Below are 18,466 nucleotides of genomic sequence, written 5' to 3' on the forward strand. Positions count from 1 at the left end.
ATTTGTGTTCGGTATTCTGTTTCTGATTTCTGTCCTCTTCAAAAAAATTATTGGAACCGTATTTGTATTTGCTGTTGATTGACGACGTAGGAAAAAATTTTCAAAAAAAATGTGAAAAGGAATGAAATTTTGGTTTTGTATTCTTAGTAGAACATCATGCAGAGAAAATCCAAAACAGAACTGAAAAAGTCTTCGAAATTGAGGATATTTGAGGATTTTTTGGTCATTCAGGTTATTTATTGGTTGTTTTAACTCTTGAAAATCTATCTAATACTTTTATAAATCAATTTGACCAAAATTGTCACCGAGGTACTTTTTTCTCCCATAGAAATCAGACCTTCTGAAATTTTCTTCCACTTTTTGTATCAAAAATTTTCGAAATCTGTCGACCTCACTTCGCACAAGAACAATGCTTTCTTTTTTGAATTATTTTGCTTTGCAAATATTTCAGTAATTGAATTTAAAAAAATTAGCTTATCAGTTTTTTTTCAAAATTGAAATTTATGAAAGGTTTTTTATTCAAATCTTAGAGAAATTAAATCCAGAAATATCAGTTTCATTTCACTCATCAAAATTAAAACAGATTTTTAAAATTGACAATACTTCAAGGATACATTACAAAGGTCACGAATTAATAGTTTTAATTTAAGGAATATTTTAAAATTCCAGCCTACGCCGTTGTATAAACACGTTTTCTGATAGTTGACGATTAGGGTGGATCGCGAAAAAAATGGATATTTTAGCCAAATTTAGTGGAGATCTTAATTTTGAGTTTGAAGTGAAAAATGTTAGGTCCGGAGGTGCTCCTGAAAGGGAGATATGGAACCTCAAAAAGAACATGAATAAAAAAAATTAAGGTAGGTTTTTCCGCTTTATCCACTACCTAACCTGTTTTGGAGAAAATAGACCACATCGAAAAGACAGTATTCGGGATTCTGTATCGATCGACCTATAGGCCATTGCCATCAAAATCCAAGACCACTATTATGTAGGATTCTACTGACCGGTTGAAAATTTGCAAATCGATTATTTTTTAGTAAATTCGTATTTTGAACACTTTTTCTTCTCAAATATTTTCCCTCAATTATGCCAAAGCATCGACTGATGAGGTTTCTTAAACTGATGAAATATTTTGGAATGTAGTTGTGCCAATTTTTTGGTCAGTTTTGTTGATTACTAAAAACGTAGAAAAATGGCCAAAAACTTATCAATTTTTTTCGTTTTTTCGAAAAAAAAATTGTCGAAACGTTAAAGGAGAGAAATTTTATCCAGTTGGTTGTATTTTTACCCTCCTTTCCTCTGAAAACAATTGCCAATAACAAATTTGTATTCATAGATACCTATAATACGGATTCAGAGATACCCTATTTGAGACAAATGGGAAGGGAGAAGAAGTTGAAAGGAAAAAACTGTCCTTTATGATCTTTAGAAATGAAAAAGAAATCATTCAAATGAAAATTATTTCAGAAAAAATAAAAATTTCCTAAATTACCGTATGGAAAAGAGAAGTAAAAGATACCCAAGTAAAGTCAAAAGTGTTCTAAAAATTGACTCAGAGAACGACATTTCTTTTATTTTCACCAATTGTTAAAATATGTATTTTGAGAATTTCAAAAATTCAAGTTTGATGAAGAAGATTTGAAAATTGAGTTGACTGGTAAAACGTTTAAATTTGAAACGTTGGTTTATCTAGACCTTTTTGGTATACTCTTGCACCTCTCATTTTAGAAACAAAATCAAAAACGCCCCGCCCTATGTTCAATTTACTGCGACCTACATTTGAGTTGGATGTTACTGTTTAAGACAGTGTAAGTATTAGATGAGGGAGGTGCGGAGATGCAAAACGCATCGATGACCCTATTTATTTTTTGGGTACCTGATTTAAAAATATTGGCGAAATATTGTTCAATGAAGGCCAACTTCGAGCCATTTAGATCTATACATACATATTTTCCTTTTGAGTTTGTGGTTTTAAACTTTTTACTGGACACTTTCTGATAAAAATGAACCTGGTAGGCCTACTTCTGAAAATTTGATTAAAATCCAACTCTTCCTCCCTGTTTATGATTGATTTAATCTTCCTCTTCGCAAAATAAATCTCCTAAATTCTTATAATCATTTTACCTGTGAAAAGGAATTACCAAAATATCTACCTACGTAAAAGCAAATATGTCAAAAATGTCAATTGCACGTATCCGAATTCATAATAGAAAAATGAAAACAGATAGAATTTCAGCATTCCGATGTATCTGCTGAGAGGAATATTTTCAAAGTTAGATTAGTCATCAGATTGGAATTCTCTATACTGTATGTTCTATGAACGATGATACTGTCTTAATTCGTCAGTGACGCGAAATGACGAAATGAATCAGATTCGTATGCAATATAGCAGGAAATTGTATCGTTGTTCGTTGGATTCACTTTAGATAAATTATAGGTTTATCGTTCACATTATATAAGTACATCGTTGAACCAATACTAAAAATACCTGAGAATAAATTATGGAGTTTTCCAAAAGCAGTTTTAGAATCAAATCTGAACCAATTGGGTAAGTTTCTTGATTTTATAATGTAGGTATTCTGCAAGTAAGGAGGATGTTAATTTATACGTACGTTTGTTGATGGAAAGTTGCCCTTATGTTTATGAGGTCAAAAGTCCATATGTGTGAATGTACCTACTACGTGAGTACGTGTAGATGAAAACTTGTAACATGAGTTTGTGTAGGTATCGAACTATCTACCTATACTATATGTAATGATTAATAAAATAATGTTTATGGGCACCTATCTTATCAGTGATGAAATTTAAGACCAAGAATTTACGATTATAGTTTGTAAGTTACCAAAATAGCCTACGTAGTTGTAAGTAACTTATTAGTAATCTAAATGAATTTTTTCTATAGAATCTTATTATACCTAGGTAAGTCACCTATAGCCCCCGATTCTGAATAATATTACGAATATCTTCCCCGGTATTGTTTGAGACAATTTTAGCATTAGGCCATAGAAAAGTATTTACCAATCAATAACAGTAAGATTTGGGAGTGAATTACGTCAGATAACTCAATAGTTGGTTGTTCAACAAATGTGACTGTAATATGAAATTCGTCCTTGAAATCTGTATCTAGCTATCGATTCTCTGAACATTCCACAGCACAGTTTCAATCACTGGACATAGGATTTTTTTTTTTTTTATTGTTAATCGACTGAGAGTCATTTAAATGGATTATGGATTAAGGTCGTAGAAAATTGTCAAATGTCAATAATTTAATGGAATTGAAGCAATTATAGATACTTATGGGGGAAAATGGGAAAAAATCAGGACTTCAAGAGTATTGGATTTTTGTACTCTCAAAAAAAAACCTGCTCTTGCTACTCACGTTGAACCTACTCTGCTCTCAAAGTGCCCCATATTCGTTTGAACATTTCATTTACTCCAGCCTTACTAATGTTCTTACTCTTACTCGTCAACATTTCTTGCAATTTAGGCCAGGAAATGGCAAATTCTTTATAAATGCTTAATTTTAGTGAAAACGTCAAAAATGTCACATTTTAACGTTAAATGAGCAATAGGTATTACTCTCTTTTTTTTTAGTAAAAACAAAAGAGCAAAGAGCATTGGAAATTTTTACACTCTTCTCTTTCATAAATGGATGCGTATAGAGTACTCTTTCAGAGCTATTCAGATCTACAGAAGTTCTGCTCTTTTTAAAAACCTCAAAAATCACACTCTTTCCTGTTATACTCTTATTCTATTCTTGGAGCACTGGAAAAAATACTCGATTTGGAGTAGGAAAAACAACACTTCATCCATTCCTTGGCCATTGATTGCAGCTGATAGTTATGATGGCATTTGAGTCAGAGCATAATGAAAGTGTCTTGTCATTGAATCAATAAAAATCACGCAGCACAAAAATAAATCACAAAAACAGGATATCTAACAGTCTTGCAAGCCCTGCTTTTCAACAATTTTATCAAAAAGCCCTGCTTTTTTAAATCAAACTTTCAAATTTTCAATTTATTGCATGTTTTTTTGTAGAATTTTTAAAAAATTTCGTTGTTTTTACCACCTGACTGATTGGAAAATTTTCCAAAAATTCTGCCCCTTTGCTTTACTTGGCAATGGAATGTTCTCTTTTTGAATTTAATTTTCAAAGATCAAAAACGGAAAAAGAGCTCAAAAAACTAAAAAATGTGCGAATTTTTGATTTTGGATTACCAATTCTGAATTGAGAACGTTTTTTTCCATTGAATTAAACTAAATTTTCAATTTTTTTGTTTTTTTCGATTTAAGGATGGACTATACTGAATTTAAGGGTATACTTATTCCTTTAACTTATACTTTAGCTTGGTTTATACTGAATTTAATGTCCATTAACCTAAAATTTGCCTTTGTTCAACTTCTAGGGTTAAGTTCAAGTTTACGGTTAAATTCAGTATAGCCCCTCCTTCATACATTTTTTCATGTCAGGAGGGAACTGTTGGAAGTTGATCATCTTAAAACTTCCCCCCAAAAAATGTCAAAAAAGTGTAAACTTCATAAAATTGAAAGGGAAGGAGGTACCAAAAAAAAGTGGAAAAGTCGCAAAAAATGCTCGCTTTGATACCACCTCCGAAAAAATCTCAGAATATCTAAAGACATTTTTAAAAACGAATAATTGAGGTGTTGAATTTCTCCCGAGGTCGTGGATCTTACTTTGTCAGGGGTCTGCAATCTGTATTCTGCATTCTGCATTATTGATCTTCTGAAATAAAATGACGAACTTTGAGGGGGAAAAAAGTATGATGAATTAAAATTAAGACCAAAAATTAATGAAAATATTGTAATTTCGCCTCTCTCTTGAGTCTTGTTGAGATATATTTTTAATTCGTCAAATTTTTTATGTTTGGAATTTGAAATATTGCAGTAGAAAATCATGATTTTGTGGAGAGTTTAGTAGTGAAAATTAAGCAAATTTTTTTTAACGATTTGAATTAATTTTTTTAACGATTTAAAAAAAGGTTGGTGGAACAAGTATTATCGTTTTTGTGTGCCAAAGACGTACGTAGAAAACTTCCCAGGATATTTTGAAAACGACTTGTTTGGCAAACCTACTCGAAAATCAAAACACGAGAAAACAACGTGAAATAAGTTTGAATAACTGTTTTTATAGTGAAAAAAAAATAATTGGAATTTTTCAAATGAAATGACAATTTTTGAGAAATAAAGTTGGTTGACATTTTGAATTTCAAGTCCAGGTTTACCTACAGTTAAAGGAAATACCTAATTTTGGTCCTTCAAAGTTCAAAATGGAAATAAAAATACTAATACGAGTAAGTATGAGACTATGAGTGAACGAAATAATTTCGTTGAAAATTTTCTTGCTACCTATTTTAAAAATATTCGAACTCTTTTTCCTACATATAAAAGCTCATTCATTAATCTTTCTCTTTGAAACGGTGGATATAAATAAAAATCGAAAAGCTGACATTCATTTGACCTCGTTAGAGTCGTTTGTGACACGATGCTCGATGTTGTTTTATTGTGAATTTTTTTTTGAGGTGTGGTAACGTTTAGCGAAAATTCAACGCTAGCTGGCCTATTGTTTACTTCTCCACTGAATTATTGATCTTCAAATTGGGAAACTGAATACTGCGTAGGCCTACTTAAGTATTTACCTGTCGGGGGAAATTTTTCAAAAGTAGGCGTTGACCTCTTTTTTTTCAAGTAGAAGTTGGAAAGAATGTATTCGTAGGTAAATGAACTGGAGACATTTAATTAGATTTTGTGTCGAGGCTTTGCGAGGGTTTCCGTTGACAATTTCTCGTCATTTTTCCTTGATAAATGTGCAACTATTTTGTGTAGTTTTTTTGTCGATTCCTTTTATTGGTTGATTGAGAAAATTACCTCGAATATTCTATTTTTATTCAAGTTGAATGAAATGATCATTATTCATTTCATTTTTTTTTCCAAAACCTGAGTACTTAATTTAATTTTCTTAATCGAAAGTAGAAAAATTTATTTTTTAGGGTTAAACTAAAATGTTAAATATTCAGTTGGCTTATCAGTTTGAAATTTTTTAAACCAGCTGAGAACGAGTAACCTAAGATGCCTGGTATATAGATCCTCATCGGTAAATCCTTGTTGAAATTATCAAAATTAAATTTTTCACGGTATCTGGTGATTGTCAATGTATGGTGGATCCTGTGTTGCTTCTTTCATTCGTTTCGGTAGTCTTTGAAAGTAGTGAAAATTTGAAAAGTATACTTTCAATTATGAATACCTTTTTTAAACCCTCTTTTTTACAACTTGATTTTATGAATTTTCAAACGCTTTCGCCCTCTTACTTTTAGAATACTTTACCCTAGGTACTGAAAAATGGAGTTTTTGATTCAATATGTAGTATCAAAGATAGCCAAAGAAACTGATTTCTCTCATGAAGTTTTACTTCACGAATCCCGCATTTTCCAAAGCTTCTACCTCGTTTTTCTCCGGTCAATTTTCTTTTTCATTCCAGAACTTTGATTCCCAAAAAATTCTTGTTAGAATCTTTAAAAATGTCAGAGCTGAGAAAAATTAACTTTTCACATCAAAAATAATCTTGAATAGTTTTTTGAATTGTAAAAATACTCGAGAGCTTTTGAGTCTTTGCTTCGCTCGGGCCAATGATTTTCTTCACAAACGTATTAAAAAATGCCTGTTGAATTCGGAAAATTCTCGCTTAAAAAATAGTGCTATTCAAGCTTTTTTGATCAATGAATTTTCAAAAACTTTCTCCTTCGCTTTGCTGGGGCCAATTTTCTTTTCTTGTTCAAAATTGAAATTTATTAAAAATTACCTACTCTTTAAATTCTGAACATCCCAAGGCCAACAAAATCAACTTCGGACATCAAAAATAATGGAGTGTATTATTTTTTTTGAATTTGTATAAATTTTGTAGAGCTTTTGCCCTTGCATTTGTTCGGTGTTCATGATTGTTTTGAATTTGAAATTGAAAAATGTCACTACAGTGTTCAAATGTGGTATTCTCTGAATAGCATAAAAATGTTGAGGAAAACATTGGGAGGGGGGAGGGACTGCCTGAAAATAATTTTAAATGGTAGTGAAAGGTAGTGATTTGCCCTGTTAAGAAAATAAGGTAAAAGGGACTGTTTTCCTGAACCTGGACCCCGATTTCCTATTATAATCTTAGCAAGAAAGGCCTAAAATAAGTAGGCTACCTAATGCATTTATTATATCAATGTCTCTGGTATTACATTTTTGAAAACGAATTGAAATATGTATGTATTTCAATTTTCTATATTATAAGAAATGTCTTCATTAAATTTAAGGATTATTTATTCATTTTCCCAATTTTGCATTGGAGGGGGAAGTGGTTGTGTTTTCGAAGATTTTCTGTAAATTCATTTATTTCTTTCAACTACTCCATTAAAATAACAAAATTCTGTGTCTCACAACTTTCAAAATATTCAATTGGGCTGTTACATAAATTTCGATAGGTACCTATTGCATAAATTGTAGGAAAATTTTTTGGGATTTTTGAAAATCCATAAACCATTTTTTTATCAGCATGTTTTAATTCTTTAGACCTTTATCATTCTGAAGTGAAGGACATTTTTGCAGAGAGCTCAACAAGATAAATTGTTAGTAACTTTGTTATCGTTAAAGCGAGAAGGACTGCCCTAGGTGGAAAATGTGTTGAATGATCTCCTTATTAATGTTGTCAATAAATATCCCTTTAGAGGGGAGATTTATCGGATACTCTCTAAATTTGAAACAGTCAATTTTCACTGCTTAGCAGTCACAAAATTTTGCTTTTTTAAAAGCAGTAGTTTTTTACTGCAAAACAGTAGATTTTTCACTGTTTTGCAGTAAAAAACTACTGCTTTTAAAAAAGGAAAATGTCGTGACTGCTCAGCAGTGAAAATTGACTGTTTCAAATTTAGAGAGTACCGTACCTAGCTTGCTCTAATAGGCATAAGATTCAAACAATTGAACTGACTCTAACATACACAGAATACATAGCAAATGAACATATAACAGTTTACTACGTATGTACAAAGTTTATTTTATCAAAGTTTCAACAACATTCATCATGTACATAATACATATATTAGATACATATAATATAGTAGTATGTAACAAATGCGATCCATTTTAACAAATAAGGTAGGTACCAAGGAAGGTACAAACCTCAGCTGATCATGGCAATTAACAGACATTGATATCTTATTCAACTATATTTTCGCTATAATTTAATATGCTAAAGAGGATAAATCATTTGTAGGTCTCAGATCATTGTCTTCAATCTACAATAAAAATGATTTCTTCAATTAATTAGATTAGGCTATAATTAATTTAGTGGAGGCACCACCATGTAAGTCTCTTCTTACCAACTGCTGACCATCTCACCATCTCCTTAACCTTTGCCTACTCCAATAATAGTGGCTGTGATGGCTGCTTTACTTTACACAAGGACCGATTAAACACGCTCCAATTTGAGATTCTCGAGCTCATCCCAAATTGGCCGCAAAATATAACCAAATGTCAGATTATCCCTTCGGGTAAATCCGACTTGAACTGATTAATAAAACACATTAATCCCAATTCCCAAACCTTCATTGGGGACTGGGGTAAAACAAAGAACATGTGACTTGAGATAAATCCCTGCCACATGCTGATAAATACAGGGTGTTCCAGAATAACCTTTCACATTTGTTTTTTTTATTACTCTGAGAGAAAAATGTTTACAAAAATTCTTTTACAACCAAAATGAAGTAGAAATATGCCGTTTTTAGACCGTATATTTGAGTTTTCATTAAAAATGAAGTTTTAAAAATTTTTCCATCGAGATATTTTCCTTCATTTTTGACACATTCAACCAAACATTTTTTCAAATTATTGAACACTTCTCTTCCAATCAGTTGCGACTCATGAACCTAGAAGCTGTTTCAGAGTCCTAGATTTATCTCGATACACTTTTGACTTGGAATAACTCCATAAAAAAAAATCGCAGGCTGAAAAGTCAGGGGATCAAGGTGGCCATTAAATTTCTGGTTCAACACGTCGACCATAACAAAATTATTTGATGACCGAAGTGCTCACGCGCTAAACATATGTGTACATCCCTGGTAGTTCCAACATGTTGGAAGGAAGTAAGTAACTCTATTACATCGCGTCTGTCTTTTAGTTTGGAACAAGAAACTCGTTTAACATTTTGCCTTACCCCTCACCGTTACTGTTTCGTTAAACACACATGGTCCCACTATACCGAATTTAGCCACGCCCAACCAAACAGTCAACTTGGCGGAGGTTTAGATGTTTCTCAAGTATTATCAACTGATTCTTTGTACACTAGAAGCGCACATTCCAATTATTCACTTCACCATTTAGATAAAAATGAGCTTCGTTACTGATGAGTAAGGAGTAAAGAGTTACAGGAACCTTTATTTTTAAAAAAGGCCTTCACAGTAAAAGCACACTGTACAGCCATCTACTTCTCCAGGGCAAAAAATAACTATTGAAACATAATTCGGCATGCTTTGGCTACCTAGAACCGCCTTTACCATTCCCCTAGCTCCACTTGAACACAGATCAGTGGTTACCAAAATGTGAAAGGTTATTCTGGAACACCCTGTAGAATTACACCTAACCTTCATCATCTGACGAGACTCCTGCCTTTGCAAATAGCTGGAATCAAGTGATCTTACGTACTTTTGGTCTTTGGCATGTAGCCGCAGTAACCTTCAAGTACGTCCTCTAACACACCCTATATAATTTCCCACTTTACCATGCATCTTTATGTCATGGGATATAAATAGCATGACGTAAGGAGGCATTATTAGAATAACAACCTAACCGGTGAAGGCATATTGCACCATATCAAGTTTTGCAGAGAGCTTAACTGGGTAACTTTTTTGTAGCTTGTTTATTAAAGTAAGTTTTGGCTAATTTTTTCGCAAAATTTTAAGGAAAATTGTAAAAACAAAAATACAGAATTGAGGAATGATCGTGAAAAGTACGGAAAACACCTCAAAAATTTTCAATTCAAATGAAATGATGAAAAAATTTTGAAAAAAAAACGTGGAAAAGAAAGGAAATTTTGTTAGGTATTTTAGACCTATTCCACAGACACCACATCTTTCAGAAAAATCCAAACAAAGCAAGAAAACGTTTACAAAATTGAGCAAGTTCAGTGGCGAAGCCAAGGGGGGCGAAGGGGGCCATGGCCCCCTCCTTGCGAGCGAAAATTTGAAAGAAAACATGCAAAAAAGGACTTTTTTGTTGTTTGGACCCATTTTTTCAAAAAATTGTTGCTCTCGCTTCGCTTGAGCAGTAATTTTGCCTTCATTTTCATGATATCATCACACATCACGATAGATTTCCAGAAAATTACTCCTCATTTCGATTTTTTATGCCTAAAAATCTGGTTTTGCCCCCTCCTTGAGAAAATCCTGGCTACGCCACTGAGCAAGTTTTAGAATTTTTGGTTTGGTCATGTGGGTTACTTTTTGCTTACTTTTTAATCACGTTTCGACTTTCACTTACTTTTTGTCATCTTCTTTCTCCAAAGAGAGTAATTGAGGTCTCTTTGCTTTCGATATCTGTACAAAAATTGAATTTTTAGAATGTAAACTATAGTTTTGAAATAACTACCCCATCAGAATTTTTGTCATTTTTTGCGATTTGAAAACGGAAATTTCGTGTTTGAAAATACCTACCCAACTTCCACTTACTCTCTTACCTACCACATTCCTACTTGTGGGAAAAGGGCTTCGAAATATTATTAAAAAGTCTTTCCGCTAAATTTTAGCTGCTCAGTGGAATTTTCAGATTGCCCTGATAGCCTTATATGTAGTCCCTAAAATTGAGAAAAAAAACAAACACTTCAAGTCCTGAAGTCCATTTGAATCTGCGCGAGGTTGTCATGATCAAAGCCATAGGATGGAATAGGCTCAGAGCCCAGTGCAAAATATCGTTTTGGCTTCTCTCATAAAAAGTCAACTCGTGGTAAAATCACTTTGAATTACATTTTTTTTTTATCAATTGAAAAAAATTTGAGATTGAATATTTACAGTTCATTCTGAAAGATCAACTTTTAAATTTTTATATCCGAACCATTATTTACGGAGTATATACGAGGGGTGGTAGAAAAGTAAAGATCCCTATTTTTTTTCTCAATGAAGAAATCAGATAAAGTAAAAAACTAATAATATTTTCAGAAACTACATTCTTTCAGCTATTTTTTGACATAATTACTTGAGCGATTAACACATTTTGTCACATCTTGACGTGAGTTTTAAGAAATTTCCTCCTAAAAATTTGCGTCCAACCCCATAAGACACACAATTTTTAATATTGCTATTTTTCTCTGCTATGTGGTGAAGAAGTGCAAATAACCCATCTAATTCACCAGGAAATCACCCTCAAAATCAGATACAGTGATTTTGAAGATTTTTCTGACCATTTTAGCGCAAGTGCATCAGTCAGCCCAAAGAGACAACCTGGTCGCCTTTTTGTCTTTCAACTTTATGGCCCTTTCACGGACCAAAGACCACCACCTACGCACATGTTGAACGCTTGTACCCTTAAATCCATACCTCTGGGTCAGCAGGAGGAAATTTCTTAAAACTCACGTCAAGATGTGACAAAATGTGTTAATCGCTCAAGTAATTATGTCAAAAAATAGATGAAAGAATGTAGTTTCTGAAAATATATTAGTTTTTTACTTTATCTGATTTCTTCATTGAGAAAAAAAAACAGGGATCTTTAGACTTTTCTACCGCCCCTCGTATGTAGGTAATACCTCACACCATTCCTGGGACTTGCGGCAACTGCTTTCTTTGTTCTTCCATCTCATTTGAGGTATATCTGAAAGCATGATTGTGTCGCTTTTATCATGTATCTAGGCCCTAAAATCTAACAAAAATGCATGATGCAATGATGTACCCCCCCCCCCCTCCTCCTCCTCCTCCTCCTCCTCCTCGCAATATTGAAAAAGTTGGTTTACTCTGAGCATGTTGAAAATTTTACCTTTTCTAAAAATTATTCAAGAAATTCAAAAAGATGAAAAATAATCTTGTTAGTGATTGGGAAAATATGTATTCCCCCCCCCCCCCACCCCGTAATCATCCTTCGAGTCGATTCTGAAATCCTGGTAATCGTTTTTCAGATAGATCGCGTATTTTCAGTCGTATTTTTATAAAGCCCTTCCAATTTCTGCCTTTCGAGATGCACCAGATTTTTAAAATCATTTTTGTGAAAAGTGAATCATGAAAAGGACAAGGGGATGACTTACGCCAATTACCGTCACCCTTTTCCATCAATTCTAGTTTGAGGTAAATTCACAATGTTTTTTTAATCAGATTATTCTCATTTTTGGCACAATTTCTTTCTGCATTGTTTGCCTAAAAAAGAAAATGAAATCGATGGCTGTTTAATTAATTATTAGCCTAGAGGGGTAAAAGTACCTTATAAAAGTAATATTCTTTCAACCTTTCCATTTCAATCCTTCTGATTTTCATCTAGGCCTATACGGTTATTCGCTATCCAACCGGTTCATTTTCGTCTTTCAAAACACTTCCACTTTGGAAATTTTCTTTAGACAGGTCAGGTCCTTCGAAAGTTTTCAATTCATTCTTTAGCCTAATTGTAGGTAAATAATACCTTTCAAATTCAAGCAAAGTGATTTATCAATTCATCGAACTCGTGATCTTCCATCACTTTGCTAAATTTATTCCCTATACAAAGATTTAACGTCACCGCGAACAATGATTTATATTCTAACCGGTTTCGTTGCGGATTCAAGGATCAAACGTTTCATTACACTCTTTCTGACGACCAACGAACCCTAATGAGTTAGTTCTTTTTGTTTCGATAAAAATAGATAAATACCTCATCAGGGTAAATACAAATCGTGGAAATTTTCATATTTTTAATGAACACTTACACCACGTATCTATCTTTCGAATAAAAATAATACAGAAATGTCATAATCTTATCATCCAATCAACGTTCGGATCAGATTGGCTTTCAAGTACACTCGCTACTAGCTCGATTTCGTTAGCAGCTTAATTGGTGATTTTCGAGCTCAAATTAATACGAATTGATAAACTTATATTTATATTTGTTTTAAAAGTCACCAAACATCAGAGAAATTGGTTGGATAGTTAAAAATAGAACCGAGTATACAATCATCAGGGACATGAAGGTGTTTCTATCGAAGCTCTCTCGTTAGTCCTCATCGTCCGTTCTTTACTACCTACAAAATACTCTCGAAACATTATTGAAATTACTTGTTCGAATATTTGTAATTTTTACAGTATTATTTTATTCGTAAGTATAGAATAAATAATCGAATACATTCGTTCGTGAAATAATAAATAACTCAACCGAGGAATACCGAAGCTGAAAAAGTATAATCGAGTTCGAACGTTGAAAAAAGTAAACAAACCTCCAGTATCGGTTTTCTATTCGTATTTTACATTTTACGTGGCTCTCGAATAATATTTCTAAATTCCTAATTCCTAACTAGATCTATAGTATTGTAAAATTTTCAAAATTACAGCCCTTTTGGCGGATAAATCAATCGAAAAATAACGGATTTTTTTGTTGTTCTTGTGTCGACCGCCGATGACGCTGCTCGCGAAAGTGATTATAATCAAAATCGCTTTATCTGTGTGTTACGTTACAAGATGGTGGGAATGTTTCGTTTTCGAGAAACCGTTTTCACCAAAAGTGTGTTCGTTAAATTTGTGTGCAATTTTATTTTAATAAAAATTTAAATACGAAATCACTCGAAAACCCTACGTGTAAATATTCAGATAACTTTGCGACAAACACCTTGGTCAATTTTTTTACTACGCGTTGAAATATACGAGTGTTTTTCTTTTTTCGATGTGAAACTGGAATAAGTAAATTAATTACTTATGGTAAATATCCGATGTTATTTATTCGATACGGTGGTTTTTTTTTATCATCTGTATGTATATTATTGTGCCTATAAGACGGATATGTTTCAGAAGATCGAAGTTCGTAATTATACGAATGTGTTTGCACGGTGTCAGGATACTGTGTAATATACAATGTAGATTGTGTAAGTGGTGTACAATTTAGTACCAGTACACTCGGTTGATCTACTTCTCTGTACATTACAGAGAGTTGGTACTTTGGCGAGCTCGAATTATTTTAATTATTCGTCGTAATACGTTCGCAGTACGAGTCGAGTTTATTAATAATCGATATCTATATTATTTTCTCAGCGGTGTGTTTCGATGACCCGAATGTGTTTCCAAAACAATACCCGAAATTTCGCTCCAAAAAAGGAGGGAAAACACATCGTTATGTACTTGTTGATTTTTCCATAGATTAAAACCATGATTTTATGATCGATCGTGTTTCACATTGGGGTGTAATAATATTGACCGGAAAATCATCGTGGAACTGGCTCCCATATGCAGATCGAAGTGTTTAGAACGAAGGATTCATCATCTTTAGTATGATTCATCCGTATGTAGTGAACGTATATTATTGCCATGTTTCAATTAATCGTGCAATAATTTTGGTATATTTATTCGAAATACCGAGTATAAAAATGTTGATTTTTTTTTTAGCCAATTTCGAGAGCTAAAAGTGTGTCACAGGATGTGTTTTTATGATCAAGAGTCATGACGATGGACCGGAATTCGTCCTGACGGTGGTGATTGGTGATTCACGTAAGAGTAATCCTTTCGTATAGCAGATGGTACGATGATATTATGTAGCAGTGCTATAGCGATGATGATGTGTTTCGTATTATAGGGTAAAAAGATACAGATTATTTAGACGATAGAGAATTTTTGTGAGTTTAAAAATTATCTTTGCGAGATATCGGTGTGTGATGTACAGTACACGTACGTCGTTATAGTGATAAGAAATGTGTTACTTTTATGAGATTTTTTGCACGAAAGTATGTTCGAGATGAACAATATGCGATGTGAAGGATTTAGAATGAGAGGTTTTGTAAAATAAGTATCCATTGATGTGTGTTTATTTGAATAGAATCGTTTGTAGGTGATTTAATTGTGTTTTTTTGAATTTTTATTTTGTTTGTTTGTGTTGTGAGTTAGGTTAGGGATGAGTTGTGAGGCTAAAATGTACGAAAGTGATCTTTGTGGTTGATTTTTTTGATAAAATTATTTCATACGAATCGTGGTTAATGTTTTAAAATATTTTTTTCATGTTTTTCTTTCATGTAGGGGTGAAGAAACGATTTCTTTGTTGCAAATTACATGAAAGAACTCTGGTTTCTATTGTTTGGTTGGTTAAACGTAAGCAGGAAACAAGGAAACTGTTTTCTTTTTGTTTTTTGTTTTTCTTGAAGTGAAATCAGCAGGGTTATTATGATTTATTTTTTTCTTCTGTTTGTATTTTAAAAAACATTTTTATTTTTTTTGACATTTTTAAATGAAATATCTGATTTTTTGAGTTGAAATGCAAAAATTTGTTCAAATTACAGAGCTAGCTCATTTCGTGGAAAACATTCTGCAACTTGGGAAAAAATAAATATTTAAAATTTGATTTTTGATTTTTTGAAAATATGTACAATGTTTTTTGCTCCTAAAAGATGAAAATTTTAAAAATTGTGCCCACTCTATCTAGTCCTATTATTTGTGTCTGAAAAAAGAAAAAGAAAAGAGAAATGAAAAACCAAAAAAAAAAATGGTGAGAGAGAACAGTAATTTTTAGAAATATTGTTCAGATTTTACTGCTTTGATTTCGGATTTTTTGAGATGTCCAAGTCTCCTCCTTCTTCCCGTTTTCCCCTTCTGGTCCAGCAAGATTCCAAGTGAACAATGTTGTTTTGAAAATTTTGAGAATTTAATTTTATTATTATTTTTTTCATAGCGTGACAAGTTGTTGAGAAAAATGGTTCTTGTTTACTGAAGTTGAAATGATGAAATTTCAGAATTTTTGTATTCATGTTGCGCAATCGCTGTTGTGAAAGTTGACAAATTAGCTCGAGATTGGCTCATCGAATCAAATTTCAATCTAAAATCAATTCCTTGGATTTTTATCAACTTGAAAGTCAAGTAGTAATTTCATGTTTTGAATTTGGAAAAATGTAATTTTTTGAAAAATATTTTCAGGATACTCATCCAACCAATTCTGCTGGCCGGAAATGTTGGAAAAATTCTAAAATTTTTCGAGCTGAATAAATTCTGTAAAAAACTATTTTTTAAATAATTTCATCATTATTAAAAGCGAAGAGAAATTAAAATTGAAAAAATTGAGCTGTAATGTACTCGCAAAGGTCAAATTTATGTACAAAAATGGTCACTCGTGTTCATTTTGTTGTATGAATGAGTTTTTTTAGACTTTTGAGCATTTGGTAAGAATTGAAATAATTGTTACGTATGTAGAGAGAGAGGATGAGAGGAGGTTTTGAAAAAATTTTGCGAGAAGTCTTGCACAAGATCTAAAAAATGGAATAAATTCATCGCAGTAATATTTATACATGATTAAAAAAATTGAAATTACGTGAAATTATCGATGGCAAACCTCGTTCATTGATCGGTATTGATTTTTTCTCATTTAATATTCGAGAAATTAGTTCAAAATATGAAATAATTATCATTTTTGAAAAGTGGAGGAAGGAGAACCCTAAACTCGAAAGTTTCGCTGTTTTGCCAAAAAAAAATCCAAAAAAAAACTTGAAAGTCTCGGTTTTTTGATAATGATTACGAAAAAGTATCATTTTTTGATAAAATTTTCAGTCTTGCTTATACCAAAAATTGTGGAAAATTCTGGCTTTCTCAAATTGTGACACGTTTTCAAGCAAAATATTACAAAAAAATTCCGAAAAGACTTGCTTTTTTCCAAAAGTTATCCAAAAAGTCTTACTTTTTACAAAATCATCACGAAGTCTCGTTTCACCTAAAAACTGTAAAAAAAAAGTTTCGCTTTCCGAAAAAAATTCTAAAAAATGTGATTTCTTTGCATTCAATTCCTAAAAATTGCTGCTCTTTGTTAAAATTTTCAAATTTTTGCTTTTTGATTAGAATTCTGGCTTTTTAGAAAAATTTCTGAGGATTTTCACTTTTCATTTTCCAATAATGGAAAAGTCTTGCTTTTTTTCCCAGAAATTGTTTAAAAATTTCACTTTTTGTCGCAATAAAAAAGTCATGATTTAAAAATTGTCAACAATTCTCACTTCTCAACAAAATTGAAAAATATTGTTTTTTTACAAAAAAAATCTAAACAAGGCTGTTTTTTTTCAAAAATTGTTCAAAAATCTCACTTCTTCTTTGCCCAAAATTTCCAAAAAATCTTTCCTTTTGTTTTTTTTTGTTTTTTGGTGTTTGAAATTACAAGATTATTACACTCGTAAAGGGGAGGGGGTTTAGATTTGGTTTGTGAGGTTCGTGTTTTTTATTAGGGAGATGAATTTCTGTACAAAATTGTCAAAGTCTCGCTTTTTGTCAAAAAAATTTTTTTTTGGCCAGAAACTGCAAAAATTTTTATTTTATTGTCAAAAATTGGCAAAAAAGGTTGAGAAAATAGTTCGAATCTTGCCAAAAATCTGAAAAAAAGATTCATTTTTCAGTTTAAAAAAATTTTGAATGAAGCTGAATTTCGTTCGTATATTTTTTTGCATCGATGATTTTTCTAAAATTTTCGAGAGTTTGTACAAATACTGAAACCAATCTAATTTTAATTTTTGAGGCGGGGGGAGGGGATTTTAAAACCAAGACAGAAAATTAATATACTATTTAAAGTTGAAAAACGTGGAATAATTGAGCTCGTAGACCTTGATGCTGAAGAGTTGGTGGAACCGCAATCATTTTTGTACGTTTTTGTTTCGATCGAAATCGTAGCGAAAAATTTGAGCTCATTACGTTTCGAATTTTAAAATACGTAAAAACGATAAATCTTGTTCATATTTTTTGAAGTGGTGATGAGAGGTGGAATATTTGATCGTTTGTGCAAAAACTGAATAATTTTTCATTTTTTTGGTTGTGAAAGGGTTTCGTTTTTCAATTTTGTTTTTTCCTAATTGAAGTGCTTTTTACATTTTTTTTTTAGAGAGGGTTACCTTCAAAAACACCCTGTACCAAAAATCTTAAGAGGATCTAATTTAATCCTGCAAGCACTACAGACAATGAAAAAATTTCTTTAGCGTTAGGTATTTGACCGAAAGTCACTTTGAAAACCGAAAAAGTGCTGAAAGAGAGTTTTGTATTTTGTTCAAAAATCTTGCATTTTTCATTGAAAATTCATTTAAGAAATTTGAAGAGTGTTGCTGTGCTTTTAAGGAATTGCTTGAGTGTGAGAAGAGTAGAATGCAGAAAATTCTATCGAATTGAAAACGGATTTTTGACTGTCGGATCTGAAAAATATTCCTAAAACTTGAGGATAGAAAGGAAGAAGTTCAATCTGATAAACATTGCTCAAGATCCTGCTGGAATTTTCAACAGGTTTCATAAAAAGCCTGCAAAATTCATCATGC

The 18,466-nt window shown here is 32.1% G+C and overlaps 1 protein-coding gene across 5 annotated transcripts in view; it reads left to right on the plus strand.

The window, feature by feature from the left end:
• Nucleotides 1-18,466, plus strand: part of east (enhanced adult sensory threshold) — a 64,900-nt gene that overhangs the window by 30,490 nt on the left and 15,944 nt on the right. The window contains exons 1-2 of one of the 5 annotated variants that reach the window (XM_065352154.1): nt 14,113-14,487; nt 14,592-14,693. The exons of 1 other annotated variant lie outside the window; for it this stretch is intronic. Coding sequence is in view for 2 of the 4 variants with exons in the window: in XM_065352151.1 (XP_065208223.1) it covers nt 2,502-2,548 (47 nt within the window). In the remaining 2 variants the exon portion in view is untranslated. Of the gene's footprint in view, nt 1-2,486; nt 2,549-13,539; nt 13,911-14,111; nt 14,488-14,591; nt 14,694-18,466 lie in introns of those variants that run through there. 3 more of the 5 variants (XM_065352151.1, XM_065352153.1, XM_065352152.1) reach the window with 3 other exon arrangements.

This window comes from Planococcus citri, chromosome 2 (genome assembly GCF_950023065.1).
Source record: "Planococcus citri chromosome 2, ihPlaCitr1.1, whole genome shotgun sequence".
Taxonomy (NCBI): Eukaryota; Metazoa; Arthropoda; class Insecta; order Hemiptera; family Pseudococcidae; genus Planococcus; species Planococcus citri.